Here is a 21873-nt window from a genome sequence, read left to right on the forward strand (position 1 = left end):
TCATCCCCTGACGGTGCCGCGTCTCTCCCCTGCAGGTCAACACCTTCATCTCCTTCGTGTTCCCCATGGTCGTCATCTCCGTGCTCAACACCATCATCGCCAACCAGCTCATTGTCATGTTCAAGCAGGCGGCCCAGGAGAACCAGGTGTGCACCATCGGCGGGCAGCAGACGATGCTCAGCATGTCCATGGAGCCCAGCCGCGTGCAGGCCTTGAAACACGGCGTGAGGGTCCTGCGTAAGTACGGGCTCCTTTGGGCGGGGGGCTGGGCCAGGGGTGTCTGAGTGAACGTGATTCAGACAGGAACAAGCTGAATTTGGCGAATGCTTTCACTCAAAACGTCCTTTTCTTTTGCCTTCGCTCGTTGATACACAAAGGTAAAGAAAAGAACAGACCTGTTCGCATGCAGAGACTCTCTCTGAAAAAGCAAAACCAGCATTTTAATGATCTGGTCAACAGTAACTTAAGCCTTGCATGTGTCACTTCACTCCTGTTGTTTTTCTGCAGAGCTTTGGTTCAGGCAGAGCTTAAATAAAAGATTCTGCACTCAGGAATTGAGCTCTTTTGCAAAATACTAGACAGCTTGATTAAGTAAGCTGAGGAAAAGACCAAAGAATCTGGTAGCTTAAACTTACAGATGATAAAGCAAAAGCTGTTCTAAAGTAGTACCCAAAATAGCTAACAAAGTGTGTCTGTACTGGTTTTAAACATTACATGGTGAGAGTTTGTTAGCAGAAAGCTTTCTGGCTGCTGTTTAGAATGGTTTGGTTTGGAAGGGACCATAAAAATCACTTATTTCCAAACCACCTGCCATGGGCAGGGACACCTTCCACTAGACCAGATTGCTCAGAGCCCCATCTAACCTGGCCTTGAACACTTCCAGGGGTGAGGCATCTTGGTAGCAAAAGTGCTTTGCCCAGGGCCATATTTCCAACAAGGAGAGAAATCCCTAGAGAAGGCTACAAGAACCTTCATGAGATTTTTCCAGTAGTTTTTCACAAGGGATGCAGCCCATACAGCACTTTATGCCCATGCCATAAATGAGCCACCACATGCATCCCAGCTTCAAACACTGCACTGGGAAACACCTACTGAGAAAAGGGCCATTAAATTCCCCATAATTATCTTGTTGGACCGTGTTTATTTACTGTCTCTGCACCCCAATGGACTGTTATCCACGGGGGGTTGAGGAGGGAGCCTTGCTTTGGCTCAGAGCCAGCAAGGACCCAACTCCATGCTATCCTTTTCTGTTTCTTAACACTTCTGCCTGCTGCCATTAAGTGAGAAGCTGCCTTTTCTCACTTTGCTACAACACCTCACACCTCTCTCTCCTTTTAGCATTGAATACTCTTTGATCATCAAGAAGAGAGAGCTCTTCAAGAATAATAAGAGAGAAGCCTAAATTTACACCTGGCATTGCTTGGCAGTGGTGGAAGTGCACCCTTTGCCCACAGGTCCACGTCTCCTCCAAGGCACTGAAAAACAGCTCTTCTCTCTCTGATCAATGAGTGTAATTTTCTTTTTCGTCTTCTTCTTCTCCAGACAAATTTTTGCTTTTGTTGTGTACTGCAAAAGCTGAGAACAGGTGGCAAAAGCGAGAAGCCTGAAATGGTGCAAAAGGGTGCACCATGGGGCCCCCCAGGCAGTGATGCCCAGATATTCCATGCATCTTTGCATCTCTGCAGGGCCAGCCTGGCAGCAGGACTGAGCTCCCCTCCCTGCTAGGAAGGCAATGAGAGGGTGGCTGCTTGTTGCTTTTCTGTGCTGAGGAAGATCCAGCAGACGAAAAAACCCTTGCTCAGTTTTGTCTGTGATTCATTCCACTCTGCAGAAAGGCTTTTTTTATCCAAATGTGAGTGAAATCCTGCTGCATCTCATTTTTCAAATGCACTTGATTACTGGAGGTGCTTGATTCCCATTTACTTTTGTCATCTGTTCCTCACGACTTTTTTTTTTGATAACCCAGGCTTGTGAGCTGTCAGAAAAGTAGTAAAAAATACACAAGGATGCTCATGATTTATCTGGGCATCCATGGCAGCCAAAGTCATGTACAGGGTCTAGGCTCATTTATGGAAGAGGATGGGAAAAGAAAAATGACGCTTGTCCCCACTATTAAAACTGTTGGCACGAAATCAGAGCTTCACGGGGGTCAAAGTATTTTCCATTTCCAAAAGTGAACTTTGGCCTGAAGAACAAAGAGGCTGATTTTGGATTAATGGTGAAATGTTTCTGAACTTGTAAAACTAGTGCTTAAAAAAGAAATTTTTGCAGCTCATGGTGTGCAGAGCTGTTGGATGAGATCAGAGCAGAAAAAACTTCCTTGCTCCAAATATACTGAGAGTGGGTATTTGTTTACACTGAAACAGGAGCTGAAGGTGATCAGGCTAACAGCTTCATTTGAAACATCCACAACATCCTCTTTGGTAGCATTTCTGTATTTTCTTGGCTCTTTCTGACTTTAATCATCTATAAAATAATGAGGGTGACTGGGATCAGGGTGAGGAGGAGAGTGGTCATGTGTTAGCCCTGTTGCCTGGAAGCCACCTCATTAATTCAGTAAGTATGTGATTCCTGATTGTAATTCCCTCTCTGCTGTCAATGTTCACCAGGTGTGAGGATCCAAATTCAGTGAGTTGCAGGCACTGGCAGCTTCCCAGCTCTTTTATGAAGATAACAGGGCAGCCAGTTCTGCTGTTAAAAATACCTCACACCAAGAGATTTCACACTTTCCTTCCTCCATCCAATTCCTTCCATTTCTCCAGCTATAAACCACCTCCAATTTGTATTATTATTCCTTGGCTATATTACAGTCCTGGGATGCTGAGTGTCTCAGAGCTGTGTGATGCTTCACAGAAAGTTGAATATTCTCTGTTTGCATAGCCTGATATGCCAATAATTTGATAAAATTCTAAATAATTCTTAAACATTCACATGCACACACCCCCAACAGAGAATGGTTTGGGTTGGAAGGGACCTTAAAGACCATCTTATTGCAATACCCTGCCATGGGCAGGGACGCCTTCCATTAGACCAGGTTGCTCATGGCCCCATCCAACCTGGCTTTGAACACTTCCAGGGATGGGGCATCCACAGCTTCTCCAGGCAACCTGTGCCAGTGCCTTACCACCCTCACAGGGAAGAATTTCTTCTGGTCTAACCCTTCCCTCTTCCAGTTTGAAGCCATTCCCCCTTGTCCTATCACTCCATGCCCTTGTCCAAAGTTCCTCTCCAGCCTTCTCAGAGCCCCTTTAGGTACTGGAAGGCTACAAAAAGGTCTTCCTGAAGCCTTCTCTTCTCCAGACAGAAGAACCCCAATTTTCTTAGCTGTTCCTCACAGGAGAGGAATTCCATCCAACAAGCAGCTTTCAGTGGGTAAAACCTCATTTACTCTCTCAGGCCACTGCATTCTGTATGCAGACATAGAGAGCCATATAAACCTTCTCCACCTCACCACATTCCAAACAGCTGCTCAAAAACCAGGGTGTATTTGAGGTTGGCTCAGGATGGAAGCACTGTTCAGCCAAAATACCTTCGTGAAAGGGGTCAGTTTTATGACATGGATTTATATCCCTACCAACACACCTGCCTGGAGCCCGTTCTCCTCCGAGCAGCCCTCGGCGCCTCCCTGGTGCCTGTCAGATCAGTTCCCGCATGGATGGAGGGAAGGAGTTATTGAATGGCACAGCTGAGCTCTGATAACGACGTTGAGACAAATTGATGGACATCAAGGGGAGGCTTTACATGTCCCTGGATGGACGCTGGCTAAGCCTATTAAAATGTAATCAGTTCCAGGTAACGTTTGCTCTGTTACAGAAGCTGCTTAGTGAAAGCAATTATAAAGCACTTAGAGGTTTAACCAATTAAAAGAATATCCTTCAGTCTCCCACAGCTGGCTGGGTGATGCCTCAGTAAAATGCTTTTTAGCAGATGAAGTCAAACCATGTTTTTTTTACTGAACATCTATGAATTTTTAAATGATGATTTTGGGGTCTCTGCATCTCTTCAAGTAATACAGGCCAAGAATTAATGATGTATCCATGCATTTCATTAATTTGTGCATTAATAATTCCCCTTCTGAACAAATACTTTGAAGAATTCATTCCTTTCTCCTCACTGGTGCTGCAAGTCTGAGTTATCCATTTCAGAAGGAGAATATTACCATGAGATTTAGTATAAGCATCCTACAAACAGGAATAGTAAATAGCTCATACTTTGCAGCCACAATACACAGAAGAGCACCAGCCTAAAAATCATTAAACAGATGTGTTTCAGAATTCCTATATTCTAAGGGAAACAGATTTATTTATTCAGGAATAATATCTTTTGCAAGAAAGGAACAAAATTCACAAAATTCTCTAATAAAAGGTCTGAGCAGCTCCAAGTGGAGTTCAGCAAAACCCCCGTGGCATTAAGCATAAGTGGAAGCTGAGTTTTACAGCTGAAGCGTCACACTGAAATTTGGGAGGATAAATTACCTATTTAACAGTTGTATATATTTCCCGGAGATGTTTGTACTTGTAGGTTTACTTTACAGCCTGCCAAGTGACATAAGAAGAAGAATTGGAGCGCTCTATAAACACCATCCGAGGAGCAAAAAAAGGGGTGCATCTCTTGGGGCAGGGAGGCTCTTTTTTTCCCCTCTCCCTTTGCTGGCACCACAGCTTGGGCTGTCACAGCTTTCCTGCTGGGATGCAGGCTCTTGTGGCTGCATCTCTGCAGACATTTCCAAGACCAGTCATGCCCTGCAAGCAGATTTTCCAGGTGTTAAACCTTGACAATGTGAGTGTTTGAAAAGTTAACTAATGTGTTTTTAAACATAAGGTCTGGCCAGGACCGTTAGCCAGTGTAGAAGCACGCAGTGAACACAGCTCCAGGGTCCCTTTGGGAGGAATGAAGGAGATATGAAACTTAAAACTGGAAGGGAAAGAAGAAAGGGGCTGCAGAGGAAGCCAGTTGGGGTTATACCTGATCTTACCAAAAAAGAAAGAACCTTGAACCTGGTGAGGAGAAGACAGGAGCCCTTACCTATCTTCCAAAGGGGAAATTTTCTTCCTTCCTTCTTCCTTCTCCTCCAAACATCCAGACATCCCCAGGGGGAATGGCATGAATGAAGTTTAAATTAAATCAAGAAACTTCTTTAATTTCTGAAAAAGTAATTGTCTTAGAAGGAAACTTGGGAAGAGACCCCAATTTGCACTGGGACTGCAGATGTGCTGCTTTCTGGAGCCTGTTCTTGGGCCAGTTCTAACCAGTATTTTCTGCCTTGCTCCTGATGGATGAAAGTGGTACCAGGGCACGATTTAACCAGCAGCATTGAGCTGGGGCAGGAATTCACATCTATTTTCAAATCTGTCATCTGAAGCCATTGAAAATCAGGACTGGAGAATATAGTCTGAGTAAAATATGTTGATTTTGCACGCCAAAAGTTTTTTGCATTAAGTGTGCTGTCTCACTTTCAGTAGTAAAGAAGTACTTAGGGGAACATGGCTCCTTTCAAGCAAGATAGCATTGTCTACCCACCAATACAAAAAAGAGACAGTCAGACAGACACAGAAGAAAAAAAAGCAGGAAATATGCTAGAAATGGAAATTAAGGAATCAAATCTAATGTTTACACTTATCAATAATATATTCAAGAGCACTGGGGGATTGTATCCAGCAAATAATGTGTGTTTTCAGTGGTGTCTAAAGGAGCTGAGGGTTCCCCAGGCTCATTGCTATTCCCAGATTCTTTGTCTTTGCTCTCCTGAGCACTCATGGTGCATTCTGGTGATTCCCAATTTCCGCCAACAATATCAACTTTTATGGAAATCCTTTATGCCAGAGCCTTATGACCCAAATACCAACATAATTGGTTTTAATTTTACTGGGTTCATACCTATCCTTGCAGCCTCTGCAGTCCCACTTTGGGGCCCACTGATATAAATATTGCCTATGGCCTGTCAGGTAGAGGAACATCATGTTAACATAAACAGTGCCTTGAGGTTTAACTTGGCAGTGCCAGCTGTGTCTACACTTGGCCCAGTTTTAACCACCTCTCATATCAAACAGCACTTTGAGAGAGGTTCTCTTGTAATGGCATTGACTAAATAAGTATAAAAAAACTGGGAGCTTGGAGTATACAAGGATTGTTTCTCCAAAAATCAGGATTACCCTGACATGAGCCTCCATAACCTGTCATACACCTGTCCATAACCTGTCCATAACCTTATTAGTACCAGCTGGTGTGTGTGTGTCCCTTGGGCAGTGTTGGAGACACATGGCCCTGATGAGCTGAAAGACAGAAAAGACTGAGAGCTGTTGTTCAGGTGGGTCAGTACCTCCCAAAACAGCTCCTGCCTTTGCCCAGGAATTCCACCGTGCTGTTCCCCATCTCTGTGTGTCTCAGCTCCCTGTGAAATGCAGAGAAAAAGAAGTAAATTGGCCAAAATAGTCTGAACAAAACCATCAAAGAAAGATGGATCTGAACTTCTCTGGAGGCCTTAGGAACAGCAGAGCTGGTTGTAAGAAGGAGCAGCAACTGTTTTCTGCCTCTCCTGGAGAGACAGGAGAAGGGGACAGAGGGATACCCTCACTGAGGGCCACCACGGAGGCACAGGACTGTGACTCAGCACAACCCCAGAGGGGATAGAAGAGATGAAGTGAGGAGGAAAACACCAGCCAAGTGCTTTTTTGTACTGCAGCAGATCCCTGGGGTCCCGCGTGAGTCAGCAGCAGTGGCACCATACCCACCAGTGTCCCAGTGCTCTGAGTCACTCTGAGCCTCAGATGGCCCCAGAGAAGGGACAGGGGGATGGAAACCCCTCCCAAGCATCACTCCTGTGCTCAGTCAAACCATCCACCGAGCACTTGCTGTGGTTTTCTTACACATGATAAATTGCCCCCTGCTCATGCTGACCCAGCGTGGGTGTTCGAGACATTGGTCTTGGAGAAGGGCTGTCTCCCAGGATACACACAGGGTAAAATAAAATACTCAGTGTGAACTAATACAATTTAACTTCCAGGATTACTTCCACATCCAGTTTAGTCTGAAAATCAAAACTGGCACAGTTTAAATTTTCTTTTGCTCAATGAAGAAGATGTCACTTATAATTGATGGTTCCTTCTGCAGGACTTCCTGCTGGATAAACAAGCCAGAGCTTGTCCCTTGCTGCTCCTCCTTCCTCTCCCCTTCTTCCTTGGGATGCAGTTCAAACAGGCAGAGAATTATAAGGCAAAATAGAAAGACACAGGATGCAATAATCCAGGATTTAATACACATTTAAATTGGTAGTTTGATTTAGAAGGGAAATGAAAATATATTGGTGGAGGGATCATTCCCTGGCACCCACAGCACAATAGAGTCACCTTCCTGGGGCCCTCTCTCCACTCCCCAGCCCTGAGGTTTGGCACCTCATTTGCTCAAATATGGGAAATATCAGAAGCTCATGGAGCAGCTCTGCTCCTATTAAAACCTCATTGAATTAACTAGAAGTGAGGGATGGGTCTTGGTTTTTTTTAGTTCAAAAAATAAAGGCAGGAAATCTCTGACCTCACAAACACCACCCAAGACAGTCACCTCATCACACACTGGGTTGAATTCTTCCCTTGCAGTGCTCAGTTCCAGCAGGCTGACCTGACCCATTTTACTCCATCAAAAAAACCCTGTGTCAAGATTTTAATGACAGAGAACACATCCAAGGAGCTGATAACAATAATAAAAATTAATTTTGGCAGTCAATTTGTCTTACATCTCTTCCATTTTGATAGGTACTTACTCAGGGAGGAACAAAACAGCAGTAAAAGGCCCCAGATATGTGGGAGAAAAGGATACTTTTATTCTGTATTAGATTAAAGCTAACACATCCCCACATTTCACATTCCTCCCTGGGGAGGGAACCCAAGAGGGCAGGATTGCCACCCTAATTCTGCTTGATTCCTTGTACGATAATATGGAAACATAAGGATTAAGGGCGACAAATACAGGTCAGGTTCTCCTAATCTGCGTGGCACAAAACTGCAAGTGTGTTACCCAGCTGGGAACTTCCAAATCAGACCTTAAGTGCCTCCAGTGCACTTTGCTACATGTTTAATAGAATTTTAATTGCAGAGTGATTGGATGTGATATTACAGAATTACCACAGATTACTTAATTGCTGAGGCTAAGCAGATATTTCTCTCAATATGTGTTTTTGCTGCTATAGATCCCTGCCTTCATATTATTTGGCACAGCATTGCCTGAGCAACAGAAGCAGAGATCATTAACCAGGACAAAACCACTTTTATTTAACGTGTTGGTAAATTTAAGAGGCAGATGTGTGAGATTCTTAAAACTGGCTGTAGAAAGAATCCGGATCCTGCCGTTCTTAAAGAGCTGCACGCAGGGGTGAGCAGCTGAGAGTGCCAGTGCATGGAGATTTTTGCAAAAATTATGATGTGCCTGAATGAACTTGTGTTTGGAGCCATTTGGGAAGCTGCTTTCACAGCCTGAAAATGCAGCTAATCCTGTGCAGGCGCTGGGAAACCAGATGGGCTGGAGCTGTGATGTTGGCTCATTCCTGTTGTCCCGAGGCTGACGGTGGAGGAGGAGAGGCTGGAAAGTGTTGCTTCTCCTGTGGCCTCTGGAGGGACCTCCTGGAGAATCATGGAGGGACTGCTCCATCCAGGGCAAACCAAAGGTCTATCCAACAGAGAAATTAATTTCTGGAGGTGGTCAAAAGCAGGTGCTCAGAAGTGTGAAAGAGCAAGGCAAGCATCCACGGTCCCATCGAGCTTCCCAGTGGATCTTCTCACCTCTCCTGTGCCACACATCATGTAGGGCCTCTCCCAATCAGTTCCATCAAAGCTCCTCAGGGAAGGATAAGACACAGGTCAAATTCATTCACTTGATGCCATCTGAGGGGCTGCAGGCTGTCTAATGATGAATTACATCTGTGATCACTATGGCCATAGAGCAGCCAAAAATACTCAGTTTGAAAAAACACGTTCACTTGGACAAGAGAATAAAACCAGACCCTTCTTTCCAAAGCATGTCCCTTCAGTTGCCTAAATCTTTATTGAATAAATGGCTTTTGCAGCATTCCTGGAAGATGCTGTCATGCATCATGCAGGCTGGTGCTAAAGGAATAGAACCCTCTCCTTTGTAAGTTATGTGTTTAATAAGAGAGGGAGCACATGGCATTGTGCATGAAGTAGGGCTGTGATTATGGAGCTGGGCGCCAGGAATTATTTAATTTCTGTACAAATTAGGCAGTGACTTGACTAATGATGACACCCACAAAAATAGGGCACAGACTCTTCCCTCCCCACTCCACTACTAAAGCCTCCCCTTTGTCCCTTGGCTGATGGGGAGATGTGACCACAGCCTGACTTGTTCCTCCTGGACTGCACTCTTTGAGGGAAGCACACCTTCTGTACATCTTCTCCATGAGCTACAGCACAGTCCCTGAGGGATGACAGAGTCTGGGTTGCCGACATATCCACATAAATATTTTGAATCCCAAGGCAGAAGGAAAAGCAGCCTTTGGCTCCACTTGCCAAATCCACGTTGCACTCATGGTACCTCACTCTGCAGGAGAGCTTTGCTGCTTCCCAGGCCATTACAGGTCACAAAGAGGACAAGAGTTATGCAGCCCTTGTTGTCCGTAGAGAAAATTTGGGATAAAAAATTACCTTAATTATTATATTTTCTTCTTGCCTTTTATTGTGTTATGTTTTAACTGAAATTTCTTTATTTCCTGCTAGGATTCTGCCAGAATCCTGTTGTTCCATACAGCGGTTGAAGTGTATATTAAAAAAGGAAACAAATCTTTCTCTTGATTGTCTGATATATCTCCTTTTTAATCCAGACTGACAAATGCACTCTATCAACAGCACTTTTACCCTTCAGATTTGTTGCATTTTGTTTGCATTCTTTGACATCCCTCAGCTAGAATCTGGAAAGGAAAAAAAAACCAGTGTCTTTCTCTGCTTACCCTTTAATGAATCATTTTTATTATGGCAAAATCCAGACCCAAAACATGTTGTAATCTCAGGTATTGCACAAACGTAGAACAAAAGGACGAGCCCTGCCACCAGAAAGAGCTCCTGAGGCTGTTTAATGATCCTCAGCACCGTGAGGACTGCAGCCAGTGGCTCCATGTAACAAGCTAATGGGATTATCATGTCCCTGGCTCTCTGTCTACCTGGATGAAAAACACACACTAACTGTCTCTATGAGTACTTTGGACAAGATAGCCAGTGCTACAAGGGCATGAAACACAGGGGACAGACGTGAATAGAGTTTCATTTAAGCTGGTGTCTGAACCAGGCATCTGAACCAGTCCTTCATCTGCACCTTCTGTCATTCACCATGTCGCTGCCCCAGTGCTTTTGCTATTTTCTGTTACTCCTGTTATGCTTGATTTTGCAGGCTGATTGTCCCTCGGGGTTATTAAATTCTTTGCACAACGGCAACAGGAGAACAACTGGGGCTTTAGGAAAACAGTTTACAGCAATAAAACCCACACAGACAGGTCCCTTTTTCACCCTGATGATAAATTTCTCACAAAGCAAAGGGCTTTTTTTCCATGCCTTGCAGGTGCTGTGGTGATCGCCTTCGTGGTCTGCTGGCTCCCTTACCACATACGGCGCCTTATGTTCTGCTACGTCCCCTCCAGCCACTGGACAGAGTGAGTCACAGCGTGGGGGACAAGGTCCCCCCGTGCCAGGATGGGGTTGGGAGGGTCAGGCTGGAGCTGGAGCCGCTGGGGCACCCACGGATGTGGAGGTGGAGGAGGGGATCTGGGAGCAAAGGTGTTCTCCATGCCAGGGGTTAAAGCCTCAAAACCCTCATTGCTGTTTTGTTTTTTTTCTTTTGGATTTCTCGGTGTTTACCAGCCAGATTAAGACTCTTAGTTTTACCACATCGATCCCCCAGACACGGGTGAAGGAATCATTAGCTTGAACCAAAATGCATCATCAGCCCCTCCTCCTCCTGTGGGCTGCAACCACAGGCTCACCCCTGTTGGACACAGCCAGGGCTGTTCACCTCTGACAGCCCTTGATGAAATGACATCTGGACAGGGAGGTTTATACATCCCAAGTGGATTTCTGTCTCTGTGCTGGAGATATCGATCCTCAGCCCTAAGATGGATCACCTCCCATCAACACATGATTTAGCTCCACAAGGCCACATTTCTTCAGTGACAGGAGAGATCACACAGGTGGAGGAATAACTGTGCTGCTTACTGAGGCTCGGGCAGGTTGTTTACTGCGTTTTGCAGGGAGTGGATCAGAATTAAATACCAGCAGATGCTGCTGGTTAGAAAATGCCCAGATTGTCAGAGAATTCTGGGATATGTGCACACCTGTGCTGAACACACGTGTGCTGTTCACAGATGTGCAAGGGCACCCCAGGAGCTCCCTTTCTGCAGCACCAGGCCAGGTTCCTCAGCAAAGCAACAACCAAACCAGTTATTCTTTCTAAATATGCACTTTAACACTAATGCTGTCTGGGGAGCCTGAGATGCCGTGGGATGCACTCGTGTGTCTGCCATGGTGTTACATCCCTGTTCTCCCTGGGACCAGGTCTGTTTCCTGCAATGAACAGGAAAAGGAAAGATAATCTGCAATGCTAAAAATCAGAGCAACTATGAGACATCAAAATTTCACAAACTCCCAAACCAAAAAATAGTTATTTAGGATATAGCAATCTACTGAATGGAACTGTACATCCATCCATAGTAAAATCCCAAATCTATCTTCAGTGATGAAAACAGAGCTCTAAGCCCATACTGGGACAAACTGTTGTCTCTCCTTTGCTTTCCTATATGAAAAGCACTTAAAGCAGCATTCAATTATGTAATGACTGCATTTGCTTTGAGCAAGAGGGGTAGAGAAGTCTGTCTGCAGTTAGTGTGAATTTATGCATCCTGGTTGCATTCCCATGTTATTTTTTTCTCTTTTTAAAAGCCAAGGGCAATTTTAGGAAAACGTTGAATTTGCAGGCATGTTATGAACGGTGAACTATCAGTCTGGTGGTTAACTGAGAGTTTGCAGCAGCTTGACACATTCATTTATAAATGCATGTGCCTTGCCCCTGAAGAACAGAAATTTTTCCTATATTAATTCTTCACAACTACATGGAGAAACTCTTCTTGTAAGAGCTGGATGGGCCATGTAGTCCTTGGCAGTGCCAAGGGGGTGTGGAGGGGTGGGTGATGAAGTCCAGCACATGTCTATTTATCTTTTGTTAGACACTGCTCAGGCTAGCACAAAGTTCTGCAATTTCCATCAAGATAAATGATTCTGAGTAACATCTTGCTGAAAATGAGACCCACAGTATTTGTAAATGCTTTACCAGCTCAGGGCTGTTAATCTCAGTTGTCCCGAGGAAAGATATTTTCAAAAGTAAAAAAAGGTAATTAAGCATTTTCAATCCGTTCTAGTTGAAAACATTATATTGTGGTGCTCAGGATGTGTTTCAAAAACATGCTACCATCAACTTGCCCCCAGAACAGGGAATGCTATCCCAGATTACAGACAAATCCCAATCCAAGGACCCACCAAATGAGCTGATGTTGCTTTCACTGCCTGGGGGGGGGGGAGGACAGAGCTGCATCTGTCACGGGGGTTTGGCTTTTCTAAAAGCTCTGTAGACCAGAACTGCAGCCAAAAAAGTCAGGCTAATGTATATGTGTGACACGGAAACAAATTTCCATCTGGCTTCTCAGTTTCCAGAATGTCTATTTTCAAAGACAAAATGAACACATGAGGAAAATATCATCTCTGCCCCCAGGGCAGTAAGTTTTTAACTAGTAGTGATTGGGGTAATATCTTCAAAGTGGCATTTGATCTATGTTTGACCAGTTCCAGTTCAGGATATAGATGCTTTTAGGTGGCTTATACACCACTGGTAAGCTCATGTGCCCAGCCTGGAAAGGTTGGCTGAAAAGCAGCTCATGTTTTTCTCAAGTGTGTACATTTTACCTTGTGCCTTTGAATTTTTTCAGCTCTCCACACTCAGAATTTGTCTTTCATCTGTTCTTCCAGTTTCCTTTACAACTTCTACCACTACTTCTACATGCTGACAAATGTCCTCTTCTACGTCAGCTCAGCAATCAACCCCATCCTCTACAACCTGGTGTCGGCAAACTTCCGTCAGATCTTCCTCTCTACACTCACACTCGTGTGCCTGCCATGGAGGAAGAAGAAGAAACGACTGGCCTTCACCAGGAAATCCAACAGTATCTCCAGCAACCACACATTTTCCAGCCAGGTCACAAGGGAGACCACATACTGAAGCCAAAGGAGGAAGGGAAATGCAATTCATCGTGGAGTCAAAACTTGAGAGAGGCCTCTGTGACTCTCGTGCATGGTCTCCAAATTCACGTAACACAAATGTGTTTAGCAAAGTCGTTTTTGTTGGAAAAATAGGCTTTGTTCCGCCAGTAACTTTGAGGTTATTTTAAAGCATTGGCCTTGCCTCTTGTGAGTAATGTCTACACATATTGTAACTTCAGTCTGGCATAAATCCAGATGTGGTGTTAACTGGGAAGCCAAAATATGTTAAACTTAGGCAAAACCGTACTGCATTTCATCCTTTTCTCAGTGCAGAGATGCCGTGTTCACATCCAAGGGTTTTTGAGATCACATCTCTTGGTGGCACCAAGCAGAGAACCCAGTGAGGAGAAAGCAGTTTTGAACAGAGAGGGATGTTTTTGGAGAATGGACATGCTCATCTATGGGATGTCCAATGGACAAGGAGTGGTGGACAGGGAGCCGGGTGGTTACTTTAGAAATATATCTACACTTTGAGTAATATGACCAAGGTGCTCAAGAGAGCCACTCTGGCTCCTTGAAATCAAATAAGAACAGACGATGCCTTACCTAGGCTGGGGTGGCTGTGGCCTGGGGGAATGGGGGACATCTTTGGCTTTAGGGCATCCATAGTGCCTGGCACAGCAAACCCCCTCTCTTGCTGGTTTTGGTGTCACAACACCAATAAATAGCAGAGTCTCTGGCAAAGTCAAGAATGCAGAGGCTGTGCCCAGCTGGAGTGCTGAAAATGAACAGAAATGGAAAATCTTATTCTTTCCATACAGTCAAATCCTATTTTTTACTATGGAGAACAGTTTGCTGGCCTGCATTAAGAGGTGAGAAAACTTCAAGGTCATGAGTGCTCCGGGCTGCTGAGGTAAGAGCAATCTGCTCCAATTCTGTGAGACCTTCAGATTTTTCCCATTCTTATTCCAGTTTTACCTGTTTCCTCACTGTTTCCACACAGCTGATGTCTCATAGGTTATAGCAGCTGTAGGCAGCAGGGCTTCTTGTTTTATCTTTTCTTTTATTTCTTTTTACTGCCAGACCTGTTGGCACACTGATCTGTACCCAAAATCTTCAGGTAGTGCAAATGGAGAACACAAGAAGGTCTAACATGAGGAGTCTTAACTCTAAAACAACTTTTTTAACAAGAAATTTCTCAGTTCAGGACAGGTGGCATGAGCTTTTCTCCCATATGGTTCCACCTCTAACAGCCCTTTAACTATGTGATACAGCATGTTGTTCCAGAGTCTTTAATACCAGAAATCACAGGGCTCTGGGACAAGTTGAAGGGCTTTCCCTGCTGTCACATCACCAGATGTGGACAAACCTGGAAACAACCTATCATCCTGTGCAACCTTTGCTGTCAGTGACCTTGTGTCCCCTTTCACAACACAGTTCATTAGGAGAGCAGGACTTGTCTCTTTATGGTGACAAAGTAGAAGAGTCACTTGGCTCAATTCTGCTCTCCGGGCTTTGCCCATCCCATGTCACTCTTCAACTAACGATCACCCCTGGTACCTAACAGAAATCTCAGTGCTGGAGGTGTGGATCTGGCCCCAGTGAACTGTCACAAAATGATGGAGACCAGTTACTGAATCACTGGGTGCTGGTGACTTCTCCTACAGGTGTCATATCATAGAATCATAGAACATATCAAGTGGGAAGGGACACAAAAGGATCATTGAGCCAAACTCCTTGGAGTTGTGATTTTAGGCCCTGTTGGGCTCAGGACATAGAGAAAACACCCATGGGGCATTTCCTGTGAGTTGCTGGTGATGACTGAGTACTTCTGAGGCATTTTATAACCTGGCAGTTGTACAGAGCTACCATGGTAGACCATCAACCGACTCCAACCACACCAGCCAGGGATGGGAGAGGATTTTAATGCCTTGTACAGAACCACTCCAAAAGAAAGGGCTCAAAATAGAAATCAGTGGGGCTTTAGTTTCTTCTGATTCAACCAAACTGCAAGCTTGTTCTGTCATGCCTTCTTTTGATTTCTTGTCCTGGTTGTACCAAACAGAGGGCAGAGATTATATTTGACAAAGCACTTTTGTTGCTTATGGACTATTGACTCCTCTTTGACAAAGGAAAACAGGTAGTGGGACACAAATAAATAAATTAAAAAAAAAAAGGCAAAAAAGCGACATCTCTTTTGAAGGAAATCTGGGATAAACCAGCAAATATTATCTATGTGTTTGTTAGAAATTGTTTGGACAGGTTGGAAAAGGAATCTTTAGGCCTGTTCATACTGCCTTGTGGGAAAGTCCTGGTACAATGAATAGGAGAGGGGAAGAGTCTTCCTTGAGAGGAAGAGGAGTCAGTGTCACACACTTAATGTTGGCCTTCCATGCAAGACACTTCAAATGTTTCTGGACAGAACCCAGACTTTTTAACTTCACCTCTAAACAGAGTCAACATCTGGGAGGTGGTTTCTGAAACTTCCCACAGAAGCTGGAACTGTGTGTTGCTTTGACTTTCATCACACTTTAACACCCTGCATGTCTCAGTTGCTTCTGATATATTAAACACTTTTACTAGACTTATTCAACACCAACCTGCTGAAATGTGCTCGATTATCTTAGAAAACACTGTACAGAAGTTGTTGTTTCACATATGATGCTTGGCTTTGATTTTCATTACCAAGATAAACTGACAGCTTACAGAATATTTGATCACAGCTCAGAGAAACTGGTAGGTGTATTTTTGGTTTGACATGACAATGGGAAAAAGCTGGATTAAAAATGTACTTATCATAAGCTCTTAAACTCTCACTATTGTTGGGCCACTCAAGTGTTGAAGATCTGGGGGAATTTAGGGGATTTATCCAAGTGGTTTGCTGACTTCTACAGCTCTGTTCCCTCAGTTTAATAGGAAAGCAGAGCTGGGTCCGAGGCCTTAATCTGAGATTGCAGCTCAAAGCTACCTCTTCCACTGGCCAAATCTGACCACCTTGAGCTGAGCAGTGTAAGTCACAGCTGATTCCATTCTCTCTCCCCTCCTCACCTAGTTTTGGTATCTCTGACCTAGAGATGTGATTCCCTTGAGCTCAGAGAAGTGAGGATAACTCACTGCAAACCCCCATGCTTTTCACAGAATCACAGAGTGGTTTGGGTTAGAAGGGACCTTAAAGACCATCCAGATCCAACCCCCTGCCTTGGGCAGGAACACTAGACCAGATTGCTCAGAGCCCCATCCATTTCTTTGTAAAGGAAAGCACGGTACTTTAGAGAAGAAAGAGGTACAAACTGCGCCATGTGTACCAGAAAAATGGTTCTTTACACGCCTTTTAACAGTGATTGAACTACTAACTCAACAAGGTTTAGCTTTAAACCTAATGGGGTGTGAGTGGCTTTTGCCATTATTCAGAACACAAACTCCCATCCACTGTGTTCTTGTCTGAGCTGAACTCTTCACCAAGGCAGAGAGGAGAGCACTGGGGTGGCACACTGTTCATCTGTGCAAATTTCCTGTTGGGGTTTTGAACTGTTTGTTTTGACTAAAAAAATAATAAAATCTGTTGAACCCACAGATGTGAAGTGCTACCAGATGGGTCTTGAGAAATTCCCCTCTGAAGAGAGTCTATCAAGTGACCTCTTCAAATGTTATTTTGAGGTTTTGTTTCTTTTCACAGTGCTCTTGCCAGGGCCATCCATTTGTCAGAGTGTGAAATCAGGTTTATAAAGTCATTTTTCTATTCAGAAATTTCCCCCAGACAGGACTTTCTCACCACAGGCCCAGTACATCAGTGTTGGAATGCTCTGCTGAGCCTGTCTTCTTTGTAAAGTGCATGAGACCTCACTTCAGCGAGGGTTTCAGGAGAAAACTGAGTGGAAAATGGGTGAGGAGGGTTAGCAGGACACGTGCTGTAAACATGACAATAGCAGGATCTTTGAATTCCCAGCATCCAGCGTTCAGTGAAATAATCCCCAAGGTGTGCTGCTGCTGCAGACAGCTCGTGTGGCAGGTTTGAACCCATCATCTGTGCAGCTGCATCGCTCCTGCCCTCGGGGAGCACAGACATCCACGGGGCGTGGGAGCACTGGTGCTTCCCTGGGCAATGCCACGAGTGTCAGTCTGGTGTCCTCCTGGCTGTGTTGCTTGGTAGCTGTTTGACCAAAGCTGTATCTGCCAGAGCTCTGTCCGGTTCTTCACATTCCAGCTCAACCAGTTCTCCTGTTCTCAGTCTGGATTCGTTTAGTATGAAAACAGAAATTGCTGATCCAAAATTTCATGATGCTGCGTCCTGGCTTTGTGATCCAGAGTCCTTCCCCAGCTGTGCCACCTGATAGTCCTGCACATATTGTATTTATGGCAAATATTTTTTAAAGTGCACCTTTTTTATTTTTTCTTCTGAGATACAAAATGTTGGTATGCTTTATTTTCTGTGGCCTGTTGCTCAATGGGGAAAAAATGAATGTTAAAGTGTGTCAGTGTCTCTTTTGTAATATTTTCTGTGACAAAGGGAAGGAAGAGGGTGAGAAATCCTTTTGGGTAGCAATGGGAAACACTCTTTCAGTGTAACATGCTATTATTGATACTGTATGTACTGATCAAAGTGTAATGAAATTGTTTATTCCTGATATAGCCTTTGTACTGTATGGTATTTTATTTTGTTATTCATTGATCCTATGAAATAAATATCCAAATTTAAGGCTTGGACTGCTTGTACTTGAAGTGGCAGGTGTGCCTTTATCATACATCCTGCTTGCCACTATGGGCATCCTGGTTGGGGTTTAAACTGGTGAAATCCCAGTGGCCTTGAACTGGACTTTGCATCTCCACTGCAGCAAGGCCCTGAGTGCTCCTATCCTTGCACACACTGACTATCCAGCACAAACAGCATCCAAACATCAGCTGCTGCTTGTGTCTGCAGGCTGGCAAACAAATGGAGGAAAAGACTAGCTAGGTTTGAAGGAGACTCCCATCAGTGATGTTTGCCCTGAAAAAATCCTTCCTGAGACCTGGAAAAAGCAAAGGATCTGTGCTGTCCTGCTCAGCTGATGGGCACAGCAACAAGAAGTAGGTTTATTCTGTCTTAACAGTAAGATTTCCCTTCTTACCTTCCCATCTTTTGCATGATCTGCTTCCTCCCTGGCACTTATTTTTCTGACATAGAGGTAATTTTGTCAGAACAGAATACTTGGTTATTACCCACGATATTAAAGTGTCCTCACACTAAATGAGGAAAAATCAGTCACCTCCATCCTCTCTGCAGGTCCTGGTTAATGTTCTGCTGAGAAGTAGCTCAGCTGAGCTATAAAATCATCACAGTTTTTAGCCGTTCAACCCTTTTTTTGATTTCTGGTAGAGGCAAAGTTTGCTTGGAAAGCAGCAACAAAATAAAATTTAAATATTTGGAATCATTCATGCCTGGAAAATTCATCTTCTAAAACCTAGCTCAAATGCACTGCCTCTCTGAAGGCTTTTTGGTGCTGCATCCAGATGAGAAGAACAGAAGCCTCCGTTGTCCCCACATGATCAAGTACTAAAAAAACAAATCATTTATTTTATGGATCCTTTCATGTGGTCTGCTATGCTAAAAGGTTTGTTTTTCAGTTAGCTGCCTAAGGAGCTGCAGCTCATGTCTTCAGCAGTGAAAATCCCCAGCACATGGCAGCATCCTTGTTTTCTGGCTGCAGGAGGTTTCTGTGCTGGGCATGGTGCTCCCAGTGGAGCCTCCATGGCTTATGCAGAAATCCAGACCATGTTCAAGCCAGACTGAACAATGTTGCCCTCTGCTCATGACTTCTCCAGCTCAGGGCTGACTCCTTGACTCCTTGGGCAAAGATCCTCACTCCTCCTGAGCCACCTTCCCACCCGGTATCACTGCACCACATCAGGCCCCACCAATGCAAAGGAAAACAAAAGCCGTGGAGAGTCAAATAATTCTTTTTTTTCTTTGTGAAAGACACAAAGACTGTGCCTCCAGCAATGAGGAATGCTTTCCATTTGGGCCTTATTTCTCATTTCAATTATAGAAGTAATTTCCATAGTTCACAAGGGGAAAATTTCAGGCACCTTTCGAAACAAATGTTACATTTTGGTAAATGGCTTCATAAAACTTAATAAACATCCATCCAGAAGTTAATTTATTTAAAATGTCTTTAAATCCTGCTCTGCCTTATTGAATTTGTTTGAACTGTAGATCAGGATGGAGTATATTCATGAGGGTATTTAAGCAATAAGGCAGCGCATCACGGTTGTTATTCCAGGTCTCCTGTGGGCTGGCAAGTACAAAGTACAAATCACACAAAGTGATTTTGGGCACTCAAGTGCAAAACCATTCCAGAAGTGCACAGGCACAGCCCTGAGTGCTGCGGGGTGGCCAAACCACGTTGCTGGGGTTGTTTTCTGGAAAAAAATCATGCCAGGGGAGCACAGAGCAGCCAACCCAGCCTCCATCCACTGCCAGTCCAGTCTGGGGCTCACTCAGCCAAAAGCCAATGGGAAAGGCCTGTAGAGTTATAGAATGGTTTGGGTTGGAAGGACATGGGCAGGGACACCTTCCAATCCCTGTCTAATCTGGCCTTGAACACTTCCAGGGATGGGGCAGCCACAGCTTCTCTGGGCAACCTGGGCCAGGACCTCACCACCCTCACAGGGAAGAATTTCTTCCTAACATCTCATCTAAACAGAGAAGCAGCCAAGTAATTAAACATCATGTCACTGGTGATACAAACCAGCCAAGCCAGCCAGGACTTTCAAGAAAGAGGAAGAGAAAGACTAAACATTTTTAGTGAGTGTATGCACATGTGGGTGTTGTATCCACACCTGTGATGATGTTTTGCTCATCTCTGAAATGTTTAAGTTTCATTTAATTTTTTTTACTCTTCCCACTTATTTTCCTTTCACTAAGTCTCTCTTTGAGAATTAATAATTGTATTTTCTTTCGCTTTAGTAGCTGCAGTCCCTGGTGGGTTCAGCTGACCTGTCCTAAACTCTATAACCATCCTTTGACAGGCTGAGAGAGTTGGAGCTGTTCAGCCCGGAGAAGAGAAGGCTCCAGGGAGACCTTAGAACCCCTTTCAGTGCCTAAAGGGGTTCCAAGAGAGCTGGAGAGGGACTTTTTACAGGGATATGGAGTGACAGGACAAGGGGAGATGGCTTTAAACTGAGAGAGGGTAGACTTAGATCTCATCAGCACCCTAACATTACACAAACATAACCCAGATGTAGTAACCATTGTTATCAAGATTTGGTAGCATTAGCACACTGCTAACAACCCAGCACACTCCATACCTTTGTCACTGCGAGGGTGCTCTTTTTTAGGGATAGGTTTCAGGCCCTGAGAACTTCAGGGATTCACCCAAGGACTGCAGTGAAATCTTGTAGACCAGAGACTCAAACCCCAGTGTTTCCAGCAGTCAACTCTGCTTCATCCTTCCCTTCATGCACCCTGAGCAGGTAGTCCATGAGCTATATTAAGCCTTCGTTCCAAGACACATATCATCAAAACATGCCAACATTCAACCATTAAAAAGCAGCTTCTCACTGGTTGTCAGCAACAGCAACATCCTTGTCACAGCACTTGGCAGCTTTCAAAGTGTTCCTGGCGGTGCTGTTATCCTTGGTGTCTGCTCCATACAGGTCGAAGGAGAAGGTGAAGCATTTTGTGTTGAATTTAAAAAATACCCAAACAGCAACAAAGTCCTTTAGGTGGGAATGAACTTAGCAGTGCTATGGAGAACTGTAACGAAATCTGTGACACCTGACATTTTCAATGTTCTGGTCACCCTGTCCAACTGAAAAGCAGACTGCCAACAGCATTATTAGTACAGCTCCCACGCAGAGCATGAATTCTTACAAAGTTTCACATTACTGCAATAAGTCATTTTTTTTGGTCTTCCTTCAGACTGGCAATTGGAATAAGATTAATTTCTCTTTACCATCAACACAAGCATGAAATTACATTTTTCGTGACCCATCCAGAAAAACACCTTATGTTGCCATTGGTGTTTTCTGACTCAGAACTTTGAGACTTACACCTCTCCTCCCTCTGGGCTTGAGCTGGACTGGGGAAACCAAATGGTACAGGGATTTTAAAGCTGGTCACCAATGACACCACAGCAGGGGGGCCAGACTGGTTAATTCTTTTGCCCAGAGAAGTGAGCACCCTTCCCGAGGAGGCTGATCTAGCAAACTATGTAAACACAAGTCTATAGGCTTTTGGGATGAAAAAAATACATATCTGTGGAGCATTTGTTAGCCTCAGTGAAGGCCCACTTGTACAACCAGTATAAATCAGTTTGCATCTGCAAAGAAACCCAGGTTCTGTTTGTAAGTGACCAAATCTAGCTTTGTTTGTTTCTGTTTTCTGAGGCTTTTTTTAAAAAAAATATCATTTAGCAGGGGAAAATGAAGCAGTTTGTTATCTTCACAGCTCCTGTCTTAAATGCCAGAGGTGCTGATCAGATTAAAACAGAAATCGGAGTTTATAGCTTGTGTCTGGAAGGAATAAAGACTCTGGTCCTGATTTTCATTGAATATAAGACAATATCTCTTGCTTACTGTATATATTACAATGGCAGTGGGGGAGAGTGTTTATCCCAGATGCCTCAGTATTTTTTAATGTAGTGTTCATCATATG

The 21873-nt window shown here is 44.3% G+C and overlaps 1 protein-coding gene across 1 annotated transcript in view; it reads left to right on the forward strand.

The window, feature by feature from the left end:
- NTSR1 (neurotensin receptor 1) overlaps positions 1–17937 on the forward strand; it is a 56419-nt gene extending 38482 nt beyond the window's left edge. The window contains exons 2-4 of the mRNA XM_032705254.1: positions 36–237; positions 10558–10648; positions 13011–17937. Of these exons, the coding sequence (XP_032561145.1) occupies positions 36–237; positions 10558–10648; positions 13011–13260 (543 nt within the window). The 3' untranslated portion in view covers positions 13261–17937. The remainder of the gene's footprint in view (positions 1–35; positions 238–10557; positions 10649–13010) is intronic.
- Positions 17938–21873: the final 3936 nt, after the last annotated feature.

This window comes from Chiroxiphia lanceolata, chromosome 17 (genome assembly GCF_009829145.1).
Source record: "Chiroxiphia lanceolata isolate bChiLan1 chromosome 17, bChiLan1.pri, whole genome shotgun sequence".
Classification (NCBI taxonomy): Eukaryota; Metazoa; Chordata; class Aves; order Passeriformes; family Pipridae; genus Chiroxiphia; species Chiroxiphia lanceolata.